This window comes from Osmia bicornis, chromosome 2 (assembly GCF_907164935.1).
Source record: "Osmia bicornis bicornis chromosome 2, iOsmBic2.1, whole genome shotgun sequence".
Taxonomy (NCBI): domain Eukaryota; kingdom Metazoa; phylum Arthropoda; class Insecta; order Hymenoptera; family Megachilidae; genus Osmia; species Osmia bicornis.
This window is the reverse complement of record NC_060217.1, coordinates 13,012,788-13,039,162: the sequence shown is the minus strand read 5'-3', so window position 1 is coordinate 13,039,162 and position 26,375 is coordinate 13,012,788. Positions and strand designations below refer to the sequence as shown.

Sequence of the window (26,375 nt, the reverse complement as noted above, 5' to 3'; positions counted from 1 at the left end):
CGCGTTCCCGTGGGATGCATTATACATGTACCAAGCTATCCACAGTGTTCCCGATGCACATGCCAACAGAGAGCGATTGATAAATAATATTATTTCCTTCCCTCCTATTCCCCTTCGAACGATCCGCACGATCGATTATCTGTAATTTCCACGGATCTTCCTGAAGGAAATCGCCAGGATACGATCCGTCCTATCGTCGAGGACACCTATACGTTTCTTGATCGACGTATTCAACCCCCCGCGAACTTACATCGAACCTTCTATTATATGAACGTTATGCGAACGCAGCGGACCAGCAGGAGTCTCTGATGGTTTCAATTTTCCGTTCGGACCGATGCGAACATCTACAACTCGTGCGGGAGATTTGTTATCGCTTGATTTATTCGAAAGGATGTATTTTCAACGACGTTCCAGCGTATCGACAAGCTGAAACGATCTGGATGGCTAAGGGAAATGGATATCGCTTCGAAGAATGTTGAGATGCCCATGAAAGGATGTACGATGACGTTTAGTCGTTAAGGAACAATGTTCGAAGAGAAGCAATTCTTGGACGTTGTAACAACTATTATATTACTTTACGTACCTGCAATATTTCAAAACGCCTCCGGTGAAATTTCAATAATGTTATAATTTTAATACGCTTCTTTTGCTTTTAAATTCTCGAAACACCGCGCAAACGATCCTCCACGTCCGGTTTCCAGCGAAATCGAACGATTGAAACGTAAATCCATTGTCTTGCATAAAATTATCCTTTGCAAATGATATCCAACGATCGGTCGCGATTTCAATTGTTTTCTGTTTTCTCGTATAATTCGATTCCGTGTAACAGACAGATATTTCGTCCAACACGAATCAGGAATTCTCTGTAACATTATAGGGAACATATATTTACGGGTCGAGGAGAGGGGGTGTATCGTTTTACTCGGTTACGCGTTTTCCAATTTTATTCGCTTTGAACGTTGCTAGAAAATGCCATTATCGGGACAGTGGGAGGAAACGTTGTGCGTTAACGCGATAAAACTGAACAAACATCGGGAATCTCGTCATGGAAATTTCTGTCACGCGCAGGCTAAGATTTGCTAAATGTTTATTCGTTCAATTTTGAACAGCTCGAAACATAAAACCCTTTTATATATTACGAAGAAGCCGGTATAATGAAATTACGTTACAACGACGAAAAGAGACACCTTGATGTTGGTTCAAAGTCCAGACTGCCATTGTTTTCGTTCGGTCCTACCGAACGAGCTCGTAGAGGACATCTTTCTCCGTGACATCGTGTGTACACACGAGGCAGAGGTGCACCAGCTATGTTTGTCCAGTGTGGATGAAGCAAGCTGCGGAGACGAGCTGAAAGCGGAAACCTTCTCCTGTTTCCTCGCACATAATAGCGAGTGTATCGTTCGCCGATTATGGCCAACGGAAGCGGAAAAGAGAGAACATCGTCAGCCCCTTCAGCCTGGGTAAACACGCTGGTATGTAGACCTACGCGTAACGAGGTCGAGGATGAGGTCGTTCAGAAACTGGTGTATTCCATTAATGGCACTGTGCCTCTGGAGGACCGGCCCACAGACGGGTCTTAACACTCGACGACAAGCCTCGTTTTCATCATCTTACAACAGCGAGCTGTTTTTGATAAACTTTTCCAATCCTTGCAGTACCAACCGCTACAACCTGGCTCCACTCAGACCCCTACAATTTTCCAATTTTTCTGTTGAAAACGAATTTTGATACACGCTCCGCTGGCGTTCAAATTGATTTACGACGACGTGTATATTCATCGGTTGTCGTAAAAGGATTAACAAATCTCCTAGGAAACTGAATATGCAAACAACAATGCTCGTTCGCAGACTTTCCCAAAGCCGTTCGTCCAACGATATTACGTTAACGAGGCTGCAAAACTAGACCCGGTGTACTATCGTAATAACGTTGGTAAGCTTTTTACATAACAACGTTATAATAAATCAACCGATTGCCAACGAACGAACCGTCGCGAAACGGTTAATAGGATACAAACTAGACCGCGATACGCGAGCGGCCATGCTGAAAATTGCATCCGCCCGATTATCGTCCGTGCATTATCAGTGCATAAATGAAATACACGTTGGCCCTGCTGGCCCTGCTGGCCGCGCTGAAAATTACTTTGAAATCCGTTTATCTTAATGTCAATTTCGCCGCGACGACGATGCTGTTTCTCGTTTCCCGGCGCGGAAAGAATTGCCCGTTGCCTTTTCCATGCCTCGGATACTCTGTCTACTCGTCGACAGAACGAGAAGAAAAGCGTTATCCTGGTGAAATACATCAACGAGCTTGAGTAGCGTGTTAATTCGCATCGTAATTCAATCCCCCCCGTTTCGACTGTCCCCATCTTCTACGGGTCCCATTCAACCTCCATCTCCTACTAAATTGCGAAACTTTCTTACGCTAGCGAGCGGAGAGAATTAGTTTCTCGTTAACGAAGTTTAAGCTCGTGCTTAGGCCTGCTTCATATCGACCACCTTCTTCTTTTCTCTCCTTAAATTTTCTTCTTTTTCTTTTATCCAAACCGAGTGATCATTTGAAAATAATGATAGAATCTATTATTATCCAGAATCAATTCAAAGGTATTTCCCTTTGACAGCCCAAAAGGGGTGAATCACAAATTCGCTAATCTATCAACAAAAAGTATTTGGGAACCTTTTAGGAGAACAGAAGAATGGTTATTTTCCAACATAACATTAACGATAAAAAAGGCGGCAGCCATTGTCAACATAGAGGGTGTGACGCGAACGTAGTGGAATATTCGGTGGGTCGTCGAAGGGCGTCGGATAATTCCGACGGGATGGAGCAGGTGTTAACGACGCAGCGTGTTTAGTAGCACCGTCATATTTTCTCCGCTTATCCCCGGGGGTAGGAAAAAAACCCGCTGAGAGAGACCCTCGACGAACTGAGAGAACCCCTCGCCTATTTTCGGCTGGCGAGAAAGCCGAAACACGCGTGTCCTGCGTGTGCACCGCCATAAATACATCCGAACGCAAGGACCTCTCTAGCAGGGAGTCTAAGGGCTGCTTCACACTGCTTATAAAATCATTATTTCAAATTAAAAACGAATTTGATGTAGCTAAACATTTTCAATCGAATCGTTGATCAAATTCTTTTGTAATCAACCACCCTACTATAGGGAGGATTTTAAATGGATAACTGTAGTTGACGCGATGGGGTACGCTTCTAATTTTCTGTAATAATTCGCGCAACTGGTAATCCGTGCGCGGCCCAGATAAACGTTTGCCGTGAAAGCGACGAAGGTAATACGGATATCTCAATAGAGAGAGGATGCTCGCGTCCGGCTGGATCGATGTCGGATTAATACGATCGCCAGCGCGAATGCTAATTCCACTGGAGATCTGTTAAATTATTCGCCTAGCTGCCGTTCCAACGAATTGACCGTTCTTTCGCCTGCTAGTAATTTAACAACGCAGCTGCACCGTTGAATATTGAATGTATGTACATCGTCGATCCTGCCGTGCCATTTGTACTTCTTCTTGAAAGACGCGTAAATTGTTTTTGAAACACTCTGCGTTGATTCCCATAGATACATTTGTGTAACTTCAATTTCGGAACGTCACGATATCGGCTTCCTTTCATCGCTATTTTCATTTTTGAGAATACGAAATACACGTAGAGTGAGAAACGGACAGTTCTCGTCGTTGAAAAAGGAGTTATTTTTCCCGTTTGTTTACGTGAAATGCTTCAATCTGGCTTAGTCGACTGAATTTAGTTCCCGTTTTTATCCCTTGTCAAGAGAGAATAGAAACGTTAGCTGATCGATGGTAGACACAGCAAAGTACACAGGTTTGGTAACGCCCTGTACCTGTACATACCGGTAGAGGGAAACCACGCGACATAGAGAGCCAATACCCCTGTGTACTGTGAAACATGATCGTCCTGTGCACAATTAGGACGCTGGCTCGCCTTTACGTTCAGCTCCTGCGGGTATGCGCGTATCTTGTCTCCCAGGGATCCCTCGATAATCCTTAAATCGAACAGTCAATACACTTTAACGTTGAAAGAGTGTTCGCAAAGACTAAAGGATGCTTTAAACATTCATCGATCGTGTTTTTCCTTGAGGTGCACATATAAAGCTTAGCGCTATGAGGCTATAGATGAATTAGTTCCAACATTAATAATTTTGATTTCAAAACTGAAATCTTGTGAAAATTCCGCACTGATCTACACGAGACCGGACGTATATATTTAATTAATAATTTCAAACTGTTCGCAAGAATATAATGAAGGATGTCGCGAGGAATTTCTAGTCGCCGTAACGAGCCGGTCTATACGTTTGTAAATTGCGCGAGGCGCAGTTTTTCACAGAGAAACCGTAGTGGAAAAGTGGGAGCAATTAAACGGTAGCGAAGGTAGCGGCGTGGTTGGTTTTCAGTCAACTAGCTCGACTCGTTACTTGGATATTTTTTTTAAATTTTCAACTGTTGGTGTCTCCGGGTTGACAGCGATCTCCTCTGTAACCCTTTCTCAGTCTGTCGTAGCGATCTCATTAAACGCGTCTGGTTGCTTTCGAATTAAAACATTGGCGAATGAAACGCGAGAATTGCCTTTGACGTTGGTGCTGCTTCAATTTTCCCGCTCGTGCCTCGACAATTTTCTTCCGTCGAACGTCGTTCCAACGCTTCCGGAAGCATCAAATGTTCGCCGGTTCACGCTTCACCCTCCTTCGCACTCGAGAGAATGCCATCGCCAAGAAATTCTTGCATCGTCGCCGCCCATACCCTCCTCACCCTGATAATTAATCGTCCCGAGAATTTTTTTCCTTCCTTCTTCGTACATATTTCATGATAATGACCGAGAGAAATGCAAGTAATAAACGACATTCACCGAACTATCCGTTTTTCAAGCGTCCCAACTCTCTACCCCGATGCGTTCTCTCTTGTTCTCCAATGTCTTTCCTCTTGTACGTTCGCAATTTCCATGAATTTAGTCGAAACTTGATGAGCAGGTCTCATTCTCTCCTATACAAAGGAAATTTATGGAAGCAATAAGAGCAATTTATACCTGCTGCTACGCTACCTGCAAAATTCATCAACTCGGCACCAATCTAACCCTTCTTCCGTTCGCTGTCCTTCCGCTTGTCGATGAAAATTATACGCTAGTCTGCTGCTATTTCCTTTTTCTTTTTCATAGTTGATATTTCACGATCAGTAATTGGTAATTTCATAAAAAAAGTAAAAGGTCGTAAAGAAGTACTGTTTTGCCAGAAGTGTTCCTTAAATTACAAAGTAATTCGATGGAAAGACAATTCGATTTCTTCTACTTCCATTTCGGATTACTCTCGCCCCATAAACGAATCCTCTCGACAATCGATCGTCCAACGGACCGACGTTTACCCTCTGAACTCTAGGAGAAACAAATCCGTAAATTCTTTCCCCTCGGCCGAGGGAAAGCTATGAAACCGATGCAAACACAGCCTCTCCTTCCCAGGATGATTTATCGCGACAGGGCGACAGAAGTTCGCATGGAATCGGATAATTAAGAATAATCATTGTCGAGTTCTCGCCACTCGACCCTACGCATTGATGCTTCTTAACTCTTTGCACTCGCGGCAATTTGAAGCCTGTGAATCGATCAGCTGCTAATTAAATTATTCACCTCCCTTTCAACGTAAAGCTGAACTTAACATTTTATGGTCCTACAACAAGTAAAGACAGGCATATTTCAGACAGTGCATAAAACAGCCTGTAGCAAATAGACAGCGTCCTCTCCCTTTCTCTTTCACGCACCCCATGCATATCTACCCAGTTCTCCGCGTGCCAAAGAATCCATGACGGAGGCAGCCAAGAACGGCCATTGTAAACTGTCTGTCTGTCTGTCTGTCTATCTGTCTGCTGTGATGGTAGACAGAGCGACAGAAGTAAAAGTGCTTCTCCAGTGGTGCACCCCCAGCTGGGTTCATTAGTAAACTGAAGTACCGCGCGCTCTGCGCACTAAGGGTCTTTTGTGCGAGGGTGCGCCATTCGCGATAACTCTCCTCCCTTCCACTTTTCCATTCTCCTTCTCTGTTTTCCCCTCGTTCATCTTCTCCCGTCCTCTCTCGCCACTCTCTCACCTTCTTCAGCCAGGTATGCACGCGTACGTCTCGAAAGAGTGTTCGCGAGGGTGCGTGTGTCCCCCCACTAGCATTTCGGCTCGGTTTATCTGCAGGTACGTCGACGTTGAATGTCTGACAAGCAGGGAGGAAAGATACGAAAATTTCGCTAGCTGCCTGGTCCGATTTTACGCGGTTCCGAGCAGACTTAAAAACCCACGACGTTACGTTACAAGGTCCTTCGAGCGTGCCGACCACCTTTGTACGACCAGACACCCCTTGCACTCGTGGCAAGCTGTTTTCCGCGTCGCAATCGCTCGTCAGTAGTAATTTCTGGTAAATAAACGCTTCGACCAAGCTTCGTTTAATTCGTAAAGATGCTGATAATTAAACTTGATAGAGTTAATTTTTCAAGGGATGGAATTTAATCAATTGTTAATAAAAATATTGAAAAATATTGCTTTAATCAAGAAACCTCTATTCACTGCGATAAAGAGCACTTTCGACTCTATTATGCAAATCGTTACACCTTCGCTCGTGAAATCTCATAAAATATTCAAACGAGCAAAGTGCTCGAAAGTGATTCATTTTTTCAAGATGAGCGCGTTCATCTTTGAATACTCGTCCCTTGGCAAAAATCCTACAATTCTCAATGCACCGTAACGAACGACGTATTTGAAAAATGCCGCACCGCGGATTACGCGCCTGATTGAAAGAGTCTGATTAAAATTTATGCCCCGTTGCGACAGAATTTAAATAAATTACAAAATGTTTCCAATTATAATCGTTGCTTGGATTGAACGCAATTATTTTTCGTAAAAAGAAGCGTGGATAGATCATCGAAAATTTATAATAATCATCTTCGTTTGAATAGATTCGCAAACGTTCGAATGAAAAAGCTGAAAAATAAAACGCTGTTCTCGTGCAGAAAAAAAAGCTGTTCTCGATGCTTTTGATTCGGTAAACACGATCGAACAAACGGAACGCAATCGGTGCGAAATTACGAGGCGATGGTACACGAGGTATAATGCTGTTCCATCGTTGCGATAAAACCGAACAATTAATATTCCATAACGAGCCATGCTTGAAAGGGTGAAAAAGCCCTTTCGGGCAAGGATCAACGAACATGGGTGTACGTAGAATCACGTACACAAAAGCCACGTGTTTTCTGGTCAGCGCTGCGTGATTATTTACGCCCGCTGCGGAAAGCGTGCCAAACGCTCGAACCCGCCGCGCCATTCCACATACTCCTACGCTTCTCCAACGATTCCATGTTCTTCCTACTGATAATTGCGAACACGCTCGACCAGTACGGTCTGATTAACGCTGCTCATACGAGAGCTGATTCAACGATGAAAAAATAGTGTGCAGTTTGGTAAACTCTACCTTTCTATGCCTTTGTGTTTTAAACGTATACGCTCTACAATGATGTGCTATAGAGGGTAAAAAAAAAAAAAATGAATATTATATGAAATATTGAGATAAAATGCAAGAGCTTTTTAAACGGACTATGTGTAGAGGGAATCGTGAAATGATATTCGGGTTAAGTGTGGTTGCCACGTGTTCACTACTGATTATCCCTCTTGTTCGACTAATAATTACACGTACCGCGGCGTGTCGTTACATTTACTTCGCGTCGCGGCACGACCGCAACGTTAACGCAATTTTCCTCGAAAATTACAATCACGGCGTACGTAGAGGAACAATTACCATGCGGTATTTCAGCCTCGAACGAATCGAGCTCGTAAACCATTGCCGCTAATGAGGGGAACGGTAAATCTCCGGATACTTTGCACTTCGTTTCGTCGTATTATCTATCCTTCCAAGTTTGTTGCTCTTTAGAGCAGTTAATTTCCTTTTGTCTTTAGACATTGTTCTACGTTCTAAAACAATTTCTGTAAATCAATATTTTCCATATTTCAAAATCTGTTATTTCGTGGATAGAAGGTTTCGAAAACGAGGAACAGTCGGTGGGAAAGCGGAAATAGGCGAGATTCATCGGTCAGAACGTTGTTTAAAAGCCACGTGCGACCTCCGCATACGAGATGCGGGGGACAATGGTAATTGCTTCGAAATCAGGTTAACGTGTTGCACGTCCGCCAGGGTACGACGATACACACGACGAAATAATAAAACGGTCGCGAGACAATCAACGATTGTAACGATCAACGATGCGGCGAGGACGCGTCGTTATTTCCAATAATTATCGGCTGTCGATGCCGACCGTTTCCCAATCGGCTAATTCAACGTTAAACGGGTCGAACTACAATGGAGTTTCCGATGCGATTTCATCTTTCGAAAATCCATCTCGTCTGAGCTTTCAGAAAAAAAAAGAACTGACCGAGATCCAAACTTGTTTTCCTTTTTTCGTACGAAGCCTATTTAGACTTCTCTTATTAATAATGTAGTAAAAAAATTGGAAAAATGGAGGGGACTGCTGTCGTCACACAGAGGGTATAGTAATAAAGCGAAGAAAAAAGAAGGGTTTCATAAACGGTGATCGAAGCGACGAAAAAGAGGAACGAGGTCGAGCCCGTTGGGTACACATAAAGTGTTCCGCCGCGCCGGTTTTCGTGGCTTTCGGACACCCGCTTTGTTACATAAACCAAAATTTACTCGTTCGGCCGGTGGAACGGCCACGCGACCGTTTCATGAATCTTTCATCCTGATCGGAATTTAAGATTTTTCCCTGCGCCGTGCCACGCCGCGCCATGCCATGCCATGCGACCAATTCGAGTGTGGCTCGCCGAAGGATCAAAGCGATACCAAGAGGAAAAGCTGAAGCCTTGACCTCCTTCCTCGAGCACCGTGAACACGGTTAGTTTCTCGTTGGAGAAACCGACAGAGACGGACGAGAAGAAAGGGTGAACTGGATCGTGAGAGAAAGAGAAGCTGGCCCACAGCGAGATTATGTAAATCGACTTCGCTGCTGCTCGAAGCCTAGTAAAGCCGAGTTTTCGACGCCTCTTACTAGACCACCAAGCCCCTCGTATCCTCCTCTATAATACGACTAAAATAAGATTCTTCGGAGAATGCTAAGCGAGATGTAATTGAACGATTACGAGGATAGTTGATCAGCCGACCGGAGAGGCGTGAGACGTTTCAATAAAAATTTCTTCGACCTGAGGACGGAAAGTCTTGGAATCGAGTTTACTTGGCCCGATTTCTTCGTTAAGCTTAAGATTTATGCGAATCAAAGACATTCCTAGTTCGCTCTCACGCATGCTACTCGCACCCTACTTCTCCTACTTTTTTCACTAGCACCGACGATGGAGAGCCTTTCCATGGCAGGAAATTTCATTCCCGCCACTTTGCGGCGGCGGCCAGAAATACGATGTCGAGTGGCTTCTTTTCCATCCTGACGGTCGCAGTCACGGTTCCGCGATGAATTCACCTGTATACTAACGCGTGACCTAAAACACGACCTGTCGCGTTATTCTATTATACATTCCCGCTTCTCGATTTCTTTCAATTAACAGTCTTCACTGAAATTCTCAGGGAAAGTGTGTCATTAAAATTCGCATTCCTTAATTACAAATATTTCAATTTCTCAATATTTGCATCGGAGTGAATCTCATAGCGAACCTTGTCACGGGTTTCCGCGGCACCTGCAAACTTTCCAGGATAATTTCTCGTGGTAGGAGCCTCAACGACGTTCCGTAAAACACCCTGTTCGTGATCTGTATGCGGGCCCTGAAAAACACTTGCTCCAGGCAGCGTGTTTTCGAGAACGCGAACAACGATCTGCCGGACGTTTGCATGTGGCCGTAAACGTATGTAGGGAGATGGATACTTTAGAGGTGGTTGTGTTGGTGGTAGGTGTGCCTGACCGTGGTAATATTGCTCCTCCCTCTAGTAATTTACGAGTCCCAGCTAAGTACACCGAGGCGCACTTTTCTCGCAAACGTCCTACTTTCCCGATGAATTTTCCTCGATCGTGCCCACCGGCTACCGTCGTTCAATTTTCACCCGTCTTTTTAATTTCCTCGAAACCGTAGCAACTAACTTTCGTTGAAATACTATTCGCAGGTGGAACGTGTAAAGTAGTAAAGTTCAATCACCTATTTTCCTGTCGTCATGTATATATTCAATTTCGCGCTGTTTTCAAATTACAGTCGAATTCGCGTTTAATCCATTCGAGAAATCAAGGTTCGTACTACCACGCGTACAACGGATTACAGCAAATACACTTTTCACAGAACGCTTCATCGAATTCGTTTGAGTGCATGCTTTTGCACTTCGTAATATCCAATGAATCTCGCGAACGTTCAGAAATAGCTGCGATTTATTCACATCGAAGCCATACGGTATCGATCGTGTATCAATCATCATCGAGTGCTTGTCTGTTATAATCGTGCTTGTTATGCATCGTATTAACGATATCATCGCCTGATAGATATTTATAACGAAAAATGAAATCCATCATGCTGATCACATTTTATATACGTATTATTGTATTATAAAATTCTGTTTTTCTCTCGTATTTCATTTATTCTTCGCAGAATAATCGTGAAATCAAATGAAATAACTTGTTTAAAACATAAGAACTGAAGCTTAAAGAAATCTGTTAGAATTGATTTGTAGAATTATAAAAAATCTGAAATTGTAGGAAGATGAAACGTTTAGTAAAAGATCGGAAATAGATGATTCGAGTTGAAATCTCGATTCGACAATTCGATCGGCCGAATATTTGTCTGCCTACAGAACGCGTGAAAAAGGGACTAGCAATTGGAATTCGAATGGAACGAATAAAATGCTTGTGTGCAGGTAGGTTGAATTCGCGTTGGCACGAGAATACACTTCCTCTATCAGAAATTTATTATTCTCCGTTCAGGATGTCGCTGAAGCCCCGATGGTACGGCCAGTTTGCTGAATTTTTCATCGTCCGAATCTGGCCGCTCTCTCTCTCTCTTTCTCTCTATCTATATATTCTCATTCGTGTTGCATCGCTTTGAAGAATTAACGGGAATGACAGGCAGCATTCACAGGTATTACCGCTTTTAAATAATCATCGAGGTATACGTAATAAAACCGAGCCGGTCAAAGGCGCTCGTCCGGATGCAAATATGACAGTTTGGTTATTAATCGAGGCTACACGACCAGAAGGGACAAGGATTTTGTTATGACAGTCGGAACAATCGAAGATTCATGGGCTACGATGGTAAATACGCTCGAAATATTGAAAGCGTTTCGATTTATCTTTCCGTTTTTACGAAAAACGTTTTGTCGAGGAACGAAAATTTCAAGGTACCTATACATTACAAAACGTTAAGCTCCCAAATTACCAAACACGGTACACGCGATTGCGAAAGGAATAGAACAAGGAAATTACTTCTGAATTATGCGTCGAGACTAATGCGGTGCAATAAGACGTTTGAATCGTAATTGCGACCAGCTGAATCCCTTATAATTGACTATCCGTGCGATTTGATATCGGTGCAACTGCGTGCTCGGAAGAGAACAAAGCTGCCTGGGGACAAAAGGTAGAATCGGATGGAAAAGATAGAGCAGAGAAAGAAGGAAGAAAAGGGTGAAAGAATGATGAAGAATCGAAAGTAAAGTTGCTGCGGGATCGAACGTTTACCTGCGAGTTCTAATCACCGAAGAAGGATGCAATCTTTTGATAATAAAATGTCTGAAAACATCCTGTCGGTAAAGCGTGAACATCCGTGAGAAAATGTTAGTTCTCGATGAAATTTTGTCACCAAAAAAGATACGATGAAAGAAATTTGGAAAACTGATACTATAGTGAAGCGCGCGAATAACAGCGGATACAAATTTTCACCAAACGACCGGTTCACCTGATCGCACGATCAGACAGCTTTTGTATTTCGAGGCAAAGAGTGCACCGTTCCTGTTCTCAGGGGAAAAACGAATCTCTCCTCTCTAGTCTGTGAAACAGACCGTCGATACTGTTGGCAGTTTTTTCCGAAAGGTATGCCGCCGCTCAAGGTGTTGAATTATTGCTGGTTCAGGTATACAGGAGACCCTAGCATTCCTCATGTAGAACCCGAGCATTAGCTTTTTTTGGCTGTTTCGCTGGCCTGGTAACGTAGAAAAGTTGCTACATATAACTTTTAGTTCTTAACGATTCTTCATTGTATAGGTATTTTTCTAATTGGAAAAGTGAAATGTTTGAAATGTGGTGTTAATTCACTTGGAGCTGAGGAACAATACCGAAACGAGGCGAGGCGACGCGACGGTGCTGGTAGGTGGATCGTTAATCCTGGGGGAAACGAAAATTCCTCTCTCACTTAGCCTGCTCTGTGTCACTTCTTGCCGAGCGGATCTCGAATTTCGAAAGTTTTATGCATGTAGTAGTAGTAGGACGCGCAGCGTGGTGCACGGCACCCAGTCGAGGCATCGAGAGGCCATCGTCGCGAAATTAAACGATAAATCAGTAAATCGTTTCGCAGGGAAGTGATTAGTGCCGGCAGTAAAGTCGCTGGGGTGGTTGTTGGAGGTGAACGAGGGTGTTGGAAAACCGGTACGAATTCCGTCTCCTTACTTCCTTTTCCTTTTTGCCTTTCCTTCTTCTTAATCTTACAATTAGTTGTTGCTATGCAATTTCTTTCGCCGTTGAACAATTTTTCTGAAGGGCGGCCTTGTAATATTCGTAGAATCGGAAAGGGTTAAGAGGTGACTCGAGCGATAGCTATTATTTTTTGGTGTCACTGCCGACTATCGCGAATAACTCGAGGATCATAGATGTATTTTTCGTGTACGGGGTGTTGAATATCGAAGTTTTGGAGCACGGTGCACGCACTCGAGTGTGGCAACGCCACTTGAACGCGAAATGTTTCGTTTTCGAAACAATGAAAGACTTCCATAACGATGCCCGCGTGAAATAATAATTCACGTGGACCGTGGAATATCGACTACTTTCAAACGCCACTCCTCTATTCCTGTCCACTTCGTTTTTACAAGTTTTATTTACAAGCACTTGCAGTTTGCAATTTAATTTTTTAAATTCTACCGTGCGGCTAATAAAATTACTTATATACTCGATATTAGCCGAGGTAAAATTCTAAGACTCGCAAGGGTGACATTTTTCCACGCGTAACAGGACGCGTGCCACTTGAACGTTTAATAGAAGGGCGGTAAATCTGTAATTTTCGAAGGGCAAGCAGTTCGAACCGGCCCTTCTTCTATCGATTTTCTACTGGTTACGATTGGCAACATATTGCGGGGTAATTTTCGCCCCCCAGGGTCACCCATGGAGGATCGCTCAGCCGCGAAAACTCAGCGGCACGTGAAACGAAAATTTATTCTCGTTAGGATCGTCGAAACGAATACTGGGTGGTCCACTGATCGCAGATGAATTCGACAGCTGACAGTTACATTTTTGCCGTTCAAACAGCGGAACCTTCTTCATTTTATTTTCTTTTTAGATGAATCTTGATTAACCTTCGTCAGATCTACCCCACGATTCGGTTATCCAATATTTCTCGAAGGAATATCTTTACTGAAACATTATCTCTGGGTGTCCCGCAAATTTTCTTGTTATTTACAAATATTTGAACTGTTCAATTCTGTATTTTATTTCGAAATCAAACGTTGATGGGTCAGTTTGGCGCAGTATAAACCGCATAGAAAGAGACTGAAAATAACTTCGGTCGTCAGAGGTGAAGAGAAGTGGAATCCGACAAAGTTGGAGCTTCATTCAGGTTGCTCAGTGAATTCGAAATTGACCCATTATCGTGCCGCTTCGTTGCGCAAAAGAACACGTCTGTCGTCGAAATGGCGTCGACGTGATTCGATTCTCCAAGAGTGGCCAATGATCCGCAAAAGCTCCGGATATTTCGACAAAAAGGAAACAACGTTCGCGTTACTCCATTTACCGCCGTTATTGAGACTAATGCTGGCTAAAGAACATCGCGATGCAATCTGTAACGATTAATTATTATTATCAGGTTAACGATGAACGCGACGAATGGAAAAAAGTGCGAAACTCGAGAGGTTCGAGGCAGTAAAATAATAACGACGGCTCGAAACTTGAACGATATCGATGTTAATAGAGGCTTCGCTAGGTCGTTGGCGAAAAGTTTTCGCAAGTAAGGACGAAGAAAGGAGAGAAAGGACGCGGCAAGCTTAGAAGCGCAATTAAATTAAACGACACTGGCTCGGACGGTTCTTAGCTTGTAATCGCTTCTTTAATTGCGCTCGTAATTAACCGCCTGTAATTGATTTACGCCCTTGTCTGTATATATTTCGATGGGATAACCCGATCAGAGCGGGAAACGAGTAGAAACGGCTATTTGAATTCGTCCATTCGAGAAAAATATGAAATTCAGCTGGTTTAATCTCGCGAGAGTAGGTATTTTCCTGCGCATTAATGAAATTACATTGTTTCTCGAATTTGTTCGCCTCGAAATATAAATTTCCCACGGAACAATTGCTTGCCCGTTTAATTATCGCTCGCATGGAAATTTCTGTGAACGTGATCGTATACAAAAAAGGGAGCACCGTTACAACGGGATATTTGTCGCTTGTAAATTTCGAATTTTTCTATCTCTCGATACCCATTCGTGTGAATATTTCCGGTCAATCGACGCTCGAGCCCGCGTGTTTGCTCTTTTCGGAAATTTTACAATTGCATTTATTAAACATCGAAACAACCGGTGTGTACGATAACGCGAATATGATGGATATTTCGAAAATTGAAATACCATGTATGGCTGAAAGGAGGAATACAAACGAGAGCCCTTGCAATAAATAAATTGTACACTCGGAAAATAATTACCCGAAAAAGAGGAAGAAAAATATGATCATTAAAGGGTGAAATGCACCAGTAGGTAATTATTTGGACGCAATTAGTAGCTGCATGAAGGAAATAACTGGGATGGAAGAAAAGAAATTATAGAAGACTCCTTTTTTCAGTTCTCTTCCATCTCCTCTCTCTTTCTCTCTCAATCTCTCGTACCTAAAATAGATGTATATTTGCCTAGAGTAGTGCTACACAGTCGTTTTACATTGAAAAATAAGTATGCTTACATATAGCCTACGAAGATGTATTGCAATTTCTTTTTTCTTAAGTTTTACTTTGCGTGGCGCGTCGATCGAGATACATTATCAGGTTTCTTTGGACGCGGTATTTTTCACAAAAATATTCTTTTCTGTTTTGGTTCGAGCTTATCACGATAATATGCAGAGTATCTTTGAAAGGTTATCATGACGTTTACTGACGTTTTTTCCATCAATCAAAACCTTTTTTAACGTTTATAAATGTTGTAACTCCATTTCAAAGACACCCTTATAATATATATTACATTTCGACACACGAGTGAATTTTATTTACGAGTGTTTCGAGTTGTTAGAGTTGACTAACTTTATTTAATTAAAGTAACTTCGAACTGAGCATTAAAAATCAATAAAGCTCTGAGGTTTTTCCGTGGAGTACATATACTGAAAATTTTGAAACGAAACTAATATTCTTTGTGAAATTATTGATTCCACTGTTTCACTTGAACAATTTCATGTTACTTTTTTTGAAAAATAAATGTAACAAAGCTTGCAAACTAAAGCACGAAAATCTTGCATACTACATACATACTTTGTATACGAAATAGCAGCAACTCGACGACTCGTCAAAGACAAGAAACGACTTGTTCGCGTGTACAAAGAAATCTACAGCCCAGCAATTTTCGACACGTTCGTGACGAAGAAATCGCACCAACCAAACATCGAACAGAACACTGGCGATATTTCAACTGAAATTCACTAAATCATTAGCCGTAATTATTCCCCGTTATTTATCATCGTCATCGATTCGGATTTTATAAAAAGAGTGATTCGAATTGACGATACTTTTGTTTCCTGATGAAACAAGTAGTGGAAATCATATCAAAAGAAGAATTATCAAAAAGATACAATTCGAATCGAATCCTTCCGTTTGATTTGCCTCGTGCTTTTTATTTGTCCGGAAGAAGCACCGCTTCGGGTATATCACACAGGACTCTAAAATGTTTTTATCATTTTTCATATTCATATTTCGTATGTATACGTGTATAGGATGAACCAGTTGTATATCACAGATCAATATTCAATATCCTGAACATATTTATAATATTTGAATTGTTTAAGGCAAACAAATTGTTTCCTGAAATTTATTTTATTTATTTGCCAAGCTACAGCAAAAAATTTATTGTAACATTGTTGCTACTCTTTTATTGTTAAGTATTGATCTGTGATGTACAATGGTTTTATCATGTACACGGGCCCATACAAATATATGTGTAGTATATATATATATATATATATATATATCTTCTAAATTTAGTAACGAATATGTATAATATATGTATATGTATATCAGAACTTCGGTTTTGTCATTGATCGACCAGTCGAATGAAAAATATTCGAAAGATACTCGAATCCTAGAGAGTACACTTTCTAAAGATAATCTCTAACCCGTCCAAAAGTGAGGACTGTCTTTTTGATTTCAGATCACTTTCTTGCAAAATTCCAAGCAATTAAGCAACAGTCCTTTCAACGAGCATATTCGACTCGTTTCAATAAATTCTCTTTAGATCCGTGATTATTCCATTGCGCCCAACCCTGTACGATAAATCAAGGCTCCCTCGCGAGGGAGGTCCCCTTTTTGTTTGTGCACGAAGAAGAATAAACATCGTTTCGCTGTACTCAGCGAGATTTCAATAGAAAGTTTACAATATCGATAGTTATACGTAAAGAAGTCGTTAAAAATGTGTTAAAAAAGTTGTCGTTTATGATTCTCTAAAAGTCTGTGTTTATATTATCGACGGCTACCATTCTTACCAGGAGTGTAACAACAGATCAAGAAATTCGTGTGATCTTTTTACTTTACATTCACTGTTACGGTGCATATAGTCAGATTTATCGTTAGGTAATAAGATAAACGTTTAAAAAATCATTAGTGCAGTATCGTTATTAAGTCTCAAGATTGTAGTCTAGGAAAGATGACTTACGATCTACCAGCCAGAAGAAAATAGTTCGTCGATCGTTATTGCTTGTGATTTTTGCGGCGCAACGGAATTACGATCGGATACGACATTAATAAACGTTTAAATCTATCAACTATCAACAGCAGTTTACAAGTAGGTAGGTACGTTTTCATACGAACAGTTAGATTTACGTTCAGAGCTCGTTCTACGTATCTTATCACCTTCCCAACAAATTAGCCTGAAATTAGATTAAATTATTTGTGCGAGCCCTTATCGTGGCACACGATGTGCACCAGCCTCAAATTCTTTAGAGTGAAAAGATTGTCATAGATATCGAGGATGTCCGTCTCGTTGGCTATTCCTTGCGATGACAACTTCAAAAGCAGCGGTATCAAGGTTCTGGATCTCTCGATCCTACAAAATTTCAAGGAATTTCATTAGACTTTCATTTATTTCAACAGAATACGTAAATATGTAGCAAGATAGACTTACTTATGATCGAAATTCCACGTAGAAAACAGTATAAGCTCTTCCCTCGATCTGTAAGGGTTGATTTTGTGTCTGTCCCCGTACGAACACTTCTCCGCGTTCCAAATACCGCAGCACCTAAATTCACCCTTGCGATCGCACATCGCTACACAAGACACCCTGTCATTCCTTTTAACAGTGTAAGGACAATTGTTCTCCGCTTCCTGTTCCTCGTCGGATTTTGAATCCGTTTGCGTACCCTTCTTTCTCGCGCCATCCACGCAGGATTGATTCATTGTTCCGAATAAACGGAAGTACGTGCTGCCGTCTAAACAGTTCAGCCTACAGGGACAATGGTCGTAGCAAACCGAGGAATCACTTTCGTCAACACTATTCAATGACTCCATCTTAGCTCGAGTTCTATCGAAATAGTAGCCAAAATAGTGGTCCTCTTTCAACTGCATTTTAAAGAAAGATATCGCGTACAACAGCTGTTTCCTAGCTCGAGGATCCTTTGCAAACGTCTCCGATGATTTGATCTGATCGATCGTTTTGTAAAGGTAGCCGCGTACCCTGTCTTGACACTTGCGATGCATGTACGCTTCCTGTAAAAAGATACTTCCGTTAATGGGTCGGAGGAGATTTTTGGAAAGGCTTTCACGCAACGAATATCGAATAGTAGCCGATCGAAATAGGTCAGTAGATTCTATTGTGAATATTCTATTGTCGTTGGTTCGTAATCAGCGCGGAACAGAGTTATTATTTTCGGCAAATCGCCAATGGAATTGCCGTTATTGTTCATTACAATACTAAGTATAAGCTCTGTCGCTATATCAACCTGCCCACTGGTTATTCAAGCTAAACCATCCTCTATTTTGTTTTGTGTTGGTGGAGGCTCGTTAGAGAAATTCTATCGCAATGTCATATTACAGAAACAGGAAAATTAGATAAAATTGAGGACTCACTTTGGTTGTGCAGTTGGTTTCCAAGCCGCGGAACCATTCCGGATGCTCGTCTTTCGTGCTGAACGTCGTCTTCGAGTCGTCTTTGTTCAACGCGTTATTTAGAACAGCGACCTTGGTTTTAAGGTGCTCTGTGAGGAACTCGGACGCCTTGATACCGGCAGTCAAGAAATCGATGTTGACTCGCCTCAAGGTATCGTACAGCAGGTCCGCATCTGCAAACAAAGACTGAATCTCAAGAATCTATGCAGCTTTACAATCGCAGATCTTTATAAACGTCAGGCGATTCATTGTTTTCAGAAATAATTGCAGAATTCTTTGTTCCCTTAGTAATACTTCAGTTCGTTAAGAAAGTGATCGATGAAGAACACTAACCTGTTAAAACCTTCTCACCAGGCTTCTGTATAATGAGCGTTGTCTGAGGTTCGAGCGTGGAAAAGTACTCTTCGTCGATCAGTGAACCGTCTAGCAAGAAAACGTTGACTTCGGCAAGATCGTTCGTCACCTGAGAATAAAAAAGGCCTTACCTTTCTGTTCTTTATTTCATTCTTAAAGCGATGATGTAACATCGCTGGACTATGTCCCATGGTATTTACATCATCTTCAGTTCATTGGTTATTTGATACTCAACTAATATCACCAATTACTGAAGAATGTTTAACGAATTTATTGAAAGCAAACAATTTGCCATAGGTAGGCAAATATAGACTCGAGGATGAGTAAAAGTTCAAAGATCCTCTAACACCTGTAGTGACGGCACGAGAAAAAAAAATAGTACCACGTGCGACCTCGATTGCTGGAATCAGCCTTGGTACAGAAAAACTACAACACCACGTGCAATCGATGATGCGCGTCTCAGAATTGCACTTTTTCAGCCAGTTACTCGAACGAGCTGGCAAGCATCGAACGAGCAAAGCGGAAACGGGAGAAAAATCTTGGCTCGAGTGATGGGATCCGGAGGACCTTGACATTGAATCTGCTCCTTGCCCGTGGCCCGGCTGGTTCGATAGAGCTGCACGCTGCAGGCGAACGCGATCCAGCAACAAGGTCGAGCCGCAACCGGATTAACCTACCCACCAAACGCTCCTCTCAACCTTAATCCTCTCTGTCCTCTTCTCAAGTTAATTAGTTTAACGGGTCTAACTGCGCTTCCGCTATCGCGATCTCCGTTACGCGATAGAGCCTCTTTAGGGACGAACCGAGGGTTCAAGGATTCTTCTCCCTCGGTCTATAAGTTTGCTGCCGAAGAAACGTGAGTTGTTGACTGATTTTCGAAACTTTGATAACAACGTTTAGCAAGTACTGATAGGGGAAGTTGGGGAATATCGAAGTTCGGAAGATTATAAAACTTTTGAAGTTCATTTAGCCGGCATTATTCTTTTAGGGCCTTCCATTTACGATTTTCTTACAACACGCGAAATAATCTATCGGATGTTTAAACTTTCAAGTTCCAAAGTACAAAGCTTTAAAGCCTATTTCACTAAGCTCCGGTTTGAGCTCTGCTTTTCGCTATCAATATTGATGACACGAGGATCTGAAAAATAAATTTAATACGCCGCCTGTTAAAGTAGGTCGATTTTGATGAAAGAATAAATTTTTTTTTTAACAATTCCGCTGGTGGAACGAGTTTGGCCCGCTTTAAACGCGTTGGTAACGAAATCCCGATCTCGTGAGAGAAAAGGACGTGTTACAATTTTCCAGAAGCAGCTCTGTGGATAAGCTGCGAGGCTTTTATGACCCAGTTTCAGCCGGCAACTTTTATTATGACATGTAAAAGCCTCGTGGAGCCGCGATGCGGTTTTCATCCAACGACTTATCTGTCTCTCTCCCTCTATTATCTCCCGAATCGGACGATACGTCGATTAAATAAACGCTGCGGGCGTTAATCAGTGCGCGATACTCACGTTTAATTTAGCGCAGGCTTTCCGTTTCAGCTCCTGAAGGCTCCTACAGGCGACGCCGAATTTTCGTGTACGGTTCACGTCCGTTACCTTGTACCCTTTCAACTGCAAACAATGATAAACAGCTCGCTTAAACTTTAGTGAATTACATTTTTAATTCCTTAATCGAAATTCATTGCGTCGCGACAGAATATTAGCTTCTCGATTGTCAAACAAAAAGTTAAGCTTCAAGTTTTGCATAGATCAACCACGAAAGGGCTAATGGAAAGGTTAATGAATTTCATGGAAATCCAGCACGGATCTCGGGATAATGTTTCCCGAATGAATCATTGAAATGAATCGACACGAACGTGATCGAATCTGATTACTAAGTTGTCACACGTGCTAATATCGGAGGGATCAGCAAAGCTTTGGAATCCAGAATGGAATAATTTTGCATAAGTAAATGTTGACTGCATTTATTCGTCGTGTCAATAGAGATAACGAGAATTTATCTAAGCTACACGATCGTGAAGAAAGAGTTAAAGCCTAAAAAGGTTTCATTGTGAAGTGATAGCGTTCAAGGTCGCACGGAAGCGGATAGGCTCGTGTCACAGTTTATTTCGATGACCCACATCGCATTCAACGACGTTTAATCGCGGTCACTCGGCAAAGCAAACACCAATCGAAAGTCGAAGTTCCATGGATAAAACGCTTCTCTCGCGTGTCAACCGGCATCCGGTCGCGTATAAATTCGACCCTGAGCTTACAAAAACACTGCTGCACTCGAGTAACGTGGTCCTTCATTTTTTCCATTTTTATTTTCTGCTAACTGACAAGCTCAAGATTTTGTTTAAGCGACCAGAGTACAAGTAAAAAATACAACAGCTAGGTATTAACCAGAGACAAAGACATATGCGTTTCATGCACGCGACAATGATTAATGTCTTCTGCGGGTATCTGCGTTCTGACAATTGTCTGACGCTATCTGATCGATTTATCTAATTTGATTAACACATAAACATCTGTAATCGAATTGATGACGATAAAAACATTGTTATGGCGTTTTATTCTGCTGACGCAGCTTATGCGTCTGGTACCATCTACCAAGTATGTATCAAGCATTCGTTTCATAACAATACCTCATTGTGAATCGCCCGCATGCAGATAGTCTAAAGAACACCGAGGACAATATCAAACGCACAAGCCTTCTTGTTTACCTCGGTTCTGGTTGGCGCGTCGGTCAGTCGTCGGAAGCAGCCGGCGATGAGCGACATGGTGAACAGCAAGGAATCCCGTGCCCCAGACACCGTGTCGTCCGTGGATGATCAGGGACCAAGAAGAGCGAAGTTCAAGAACGGGTTGAATAGCGGACACGAGCTCGCGAACAGCTGGCACGGACCCCGACCTCTTCTTTCTTCGACCCTGACAGTGGTGGAACGCTTCGCTTATCGGTCAACGTCGACCAACGGAAGGAGAACTTGAAGAGTGGGGAAAGGAATGAGACAGAGCGAGACAGATGGATAGGAAAGAAGAAAACTAAATCGAAGAAGCTTGTTGCTGTTACAAAGATGATGACTGCCGTTTGGTAAGCAACTGCACACGTTTCACTCGACGAGGAAAAAGGACGAGAAAGGGTGTGCGAAGAGAAGAAAGAGTGGTTCTACCATCGACGGATCACGGGGAAGGAATGACGCTTCTCGGTCCGGCTGAAATCAGAGAATGCACCGGGAAATGCGCCTGCGAACTGCTAGCCACTCTTGCAGTTATTTCTCCGCCTAGATGGCGCCACCTCGCGGTATTACCGCTGCCCATAATACCCTGCAACCCGTCAACCTACGGGTTTTTATCTATCCCTCTTGCGAGGATGATGATGATGATGATTACTCGAATCGTTAGCTCTTTTTCCCCTTCGACCTTCATTGAAATTATTTAGAAATGAAGTTTAGTGATTTTATTTCAGGATATTGTAAAGTAGAGTGGTCTGGACAGTGATTGCTCCATTGATAAGGAGAGCTTTGATTTTAATGGGCTTTTACACGTTAATAGATCGCGCTATTAGGGATCCTTCTACAGGGTGGGCTGAATAAAGTGTTATAAAATAAAGCACTATAATGCCTGCTAAAGGGTTAAAGAAGATTCCTCTAAAACAAATGAAAAAGTACACTAAAGAATAGCGAATATAAGAATATTTATTTCATCGTCATATATAGCCTTGAATGTATGAACACATGACATTCTACTATAAAAAAACGAAATTGACCTTCAAACCTTCTTTACGCCTACACCCGTTCAAAAAATATTTGCATCGTGTTATGTCCCACTCTGAACCACTCAGGTTTTGCACAGAACAATTTTTCATATTATGAAGAACGTATTCCAGGTGGACCAAGATGACACGTGGTAAAGGGTAAGTCTAATATTCCACTATGAATGTCAATTTGAAGATACCGTAGAAACATAGGAGACAACCTGATACATTCGTTATTAAATCAATCTCTGGAAGTAAATTATTTATCTTTCCTCTCAAAGGAGATTACACCGTTTGACGTTGTACGTCAACTTTAACCTTGCTGCTTTTCAAGGCTACCCTACGGTTATTCTTAAGCCGACGTTATGAATGCTATCTAGGGCGGGCAATTAACCTATTCGTGCAGAAAAATTACAGGGTACTGTTTCAAACGAGTTCATTAAGCATCTTTTAAGAAAAAAAAGAAATATCTTAATATATTTTCATTTTTGAAAAGTTTTAAGGGTAGCAAAGAAATGCTGATATTCAACCGAAGATACATCTCTTTTGAAAGAGTTGTGAAAATTTCAAGGCAAACGGTGTCCGAGAAACATTTACCACCAACTCTGCCAACAGTCTCGAGGAAAACGTGTACAAAGTTTCGAGATTGGTTTTAGTTATTACAACAGTCAAAGTTTCTTAAACTTACCAAATGTCGTCTATTTCAAAAGTATACTTTTCATTTTAAGCCAAAGTTATCGCTCCATTCTTGCTTTGTCAAATTTACCATAAATTTCTTGAAACACCCTGTACTTTTGTTGAGTATAATTTTGCAGTTGCCTACATATCTCTCCTACTATTTTGTTTAATTTCGTCTACGATTATAAGCATCAAACTCGCGAGACAGATATACATATACCCTAGCCTCGTTTCTTTCTCTCGTGCAGTTGAAGTCAGGTCTCGAAAGAAAATGACAAGAAACTGCAATCGATTTTTTGCGGCTTTGCATTCTTTCACGAACATAAAATTCATCCCAAAGGCGGTAGGATACGCGCAATAAAAGCGTACCCAGTTACAAAGTCCTTCGCGAGTCCTTCACGCGGCAAACTTTCAAGTGTACCTCTGAAGATACTCCAACTCCTTCGAAACGGATGTAATCGACCACCTGTAATTCACTATAATTGCATGATTAATCGGGAAAAATTACATGTCGCGCGTTGCTACGCAACGGAATCACTGGATACTTGATGATTTTTCCTCCAAGTCCGAGGTGGTCTTTTGTCTTCTTCCTTTTTCAACTTAAAAATGCGTCGTCATTTAGTTCCGTCCTCTAGAACTCACGATCAGTCCAACCGTGTTCAGAAACCTTGAGATTTTTATATAGATTCAATCCTAGAGGCTAAAGTCGTCGAAGCATCGTTTTGGAAAACAAAGGCTCATCCTCCAGAATTTTTTCATTTAATTGCGTTAGCGTTGTTGCAAATTGCAAAACTTTCACATTATTCTTCATTTGCTAATTTGCAACGACTCCGGTTGCAAATACTCTTTATTACTACTATCGTAACTTCGCTGGCGTTGAACACATTTTCATCACTCTTCGCTTATTAATTATTCCATTGAAGTCAAATTTGTGACGCTACTCTTTAATGACTCTTCGTTACAGCAAACATTTTGAAGTCTATAAATCTTTTGCAATGTGAGACTTCCAGCTATTGATAGATAAGTTCACTTTGTACGCTTTTAAACTGATGCATCTTTATGTCGACTTGATTGGAAAACGTGGAATATAAATAGTTATCGTCGACAACTTTTCTATTATAACGTAAATTCCTTTCTAATCTTTTTTTCCTTGGATAATCAAGGATGCACTGAAAGCAAGATGAATCGTAGTATTCGATTGCTCAAATGACTATTTACTTATCCGATTAAAGTAAGCTTCTTATATTCAAGGAATGTATACAAACACTTAGTCAGAGAATTTCATTGATTAAACCAATGGCGGTTCTCCTTAGCACTGCGAACTGAAAGTTTCAACATCTTTAATGTACTAATATATATTCTATTTGACTTTTTAACTATAATTAAAAATGAACGACCACTCAATGGATGCTTATGAATTTAATTGCAGCAAGTACCTTCTAAATGCATTATTCGTATTCCAATCGAAAGTAGTACGCAAAGCCTTGAATGCTTCGTTTACTTAATCGCTTCAATTACTGACAGCTACTTGATGAGTGCGTTTACGTACTCTGCCATTTTTTCCTTAATTGTAAACGGCGACTTTCTAAAAGCAAAGTTCAGAATATTTGAATCAAAAGTGGTGTATGGAACCTTGAATGGTTCGTTTATTCAATAGCTCAAATTACTGACAGGTGTTTGATGAATGTCCGATACTGCTTTGGTCACACTTCAAGGTATGTATAATAATTTCTAAATGTAAGGTTCGTAATATTTCAATGAGAAGTGTGTGAAACCTTGAATGGTCCGTTCATACAATTACTAGAACTACTGGTAGGTACTTCGTGACTGCTGGATAACATGTATGTATCTCCTAAATGCAATTCTGAATATCTAGAATTTACTTATTATTAGTTACTAGCATCCCCGTCGCGGCTTCGCCCGCTCTCATAAATAGAAAATTCGAGAATTTGAAGCAATAATTGTTGTATTATTTTTTGGTGATCAATCTCTAGTATTTCAGAAAAGTAGGTATTGCTGCCTGCAGAAACAGTAGAAAAGCGGCGACCCCATACTACATAATGAGTACGTTGTCACGATTGCACACGGATAGGCAGAATAAAATCTGATAGTTTCCACAGTTTATTAAAATAATATGTCACTCCAGAGAAGGCAAGGAAGCTACTGTTAAAATTTGGTATCAATCGCATAAGTAGTTTTTGAAATTTTTCTGTACATACAAACATGTATAATAATATGATTGCAAACTGACCGCCTTATAAATGTAGATTATTTTTTTTGTTTAAAACCAATGCGTAAATTTTCCGTCATATTATACTTTCAGAACGTATCTATTCACTTTTTTCACAAATTGCAATATTCATTTACTGCTTTCAATTATCCTGAAATAGGTATGTTAAAGATTTAATACCACTGGTAAATACGTAAAGATTTATGCAAAATCATATATTCTTGCGCATTATCGTTTCCTCGACATTGCATTTCTCTACGAGGTGATCATCGATTTTTATGAAACAGCGCGTTTAATAGATATCAAGTATTCGTCCAGAAAATCAGCGACGCTCAGTGTTTAGGATATCAACTTTTTACTTTGCCTAATTTTTCTTATTGAACTGGTATATTATATTCTTACTTATATATTACGGATTCCTCAGTTTTGTTATTATTCGATATAAATGTCAATGACCCAAGAAACCCTGTTAATTTTAATTACCATCGATAAATTCTGAATTGCAAATTACACGTAGAATCTTTTAATTCACGACTACCGATTAACTTATTTTTCATCTTGGGATGCTGAGTTTCCAAAAATATTCAGATGAGACCGGTTTTAGATCTACAACGATGTAAAGTCACCACACTGAAGCTATTGAAAGTTTCATTAGGTAGTATTTTTAATTTTGGACTAACCTTATCCTCAGCGTGTCGTTATTTTTATCTAAAATTTCGAATGCTTGATACGATGGTTTTCAATTAGGTACATGACAGGATTTCCAATAATATGGAAGATGGGTCTCTCTAAAAATTTAAACACCAAGTTAATTTATTATTTTTTAATTGCCTGCTCCATTAATTACTTGTGCAATACGTTGTAGCATATATTATTGCACATGTCTGCAGCAATGCTTGCACCTTTAC

General features: G+C 41.1%; 1 protein-coding gene across 1 annotated transcript; it reads right to left on the bottom strand.

Annotated features, from left to right (window-relative positions):
* Window positions 1-14,973: 14,973 nt before the first annotated feature.
* LOC114878689 (DNA fragmentation factor subunit beta) lies at window positions 14,974-22,432 on the bottom strand. Its single transcript, XM_029192782.2, has 6 exons — window positions 21,529-22,432; window positions 20,333-20,434; window positions 18,804-18,933; window positions 18,432-18,643; window positions 17,491-18,071; window positions 14,974-17,412 (listed from the first exon to the last, which is right to left on the bottom strand). The coding sequence occupies exons 1-6, from the start codon at window positions 21,583-21,585 to the stop codon at window positions 17,253-17,255; spliced, it is 1,242 nt and encodes a 413-aa protein (XP_029048615.1). The 5' UTR covers window positions 21,586-22,432; the 3' UTR covers window positions 14,974-17,252.
* Between the last annotated feature and the right edge of the window lie 3,943 nt (window positions 22,433-26,375).

Bases quoted from the DNA above. Each gene is read 5' to 3' on its own strand.
- LOC114878689 (XM_029192782.2), bottom strand. From the start codon at position 21,585: ATGTCGCTCATCGCCGGCTGCTTCCGACGACTGACCGACGCGCCAACC. The intron at 18,644-18,803 runs GTTAGTGTTCTT...CTTTGTTTGCAG, and splicing joins TGGTGAGAAGGTTTTAACAG to ATGCGGACCTGCTGTACGAT. The intron at 18,072-18,431 runs GTGAGTCCTCAA...ATCTTTTTACAG, and splicing joins AAACCAACTGCACAACCAAA to GAAGCGTACATGCATCGCAA.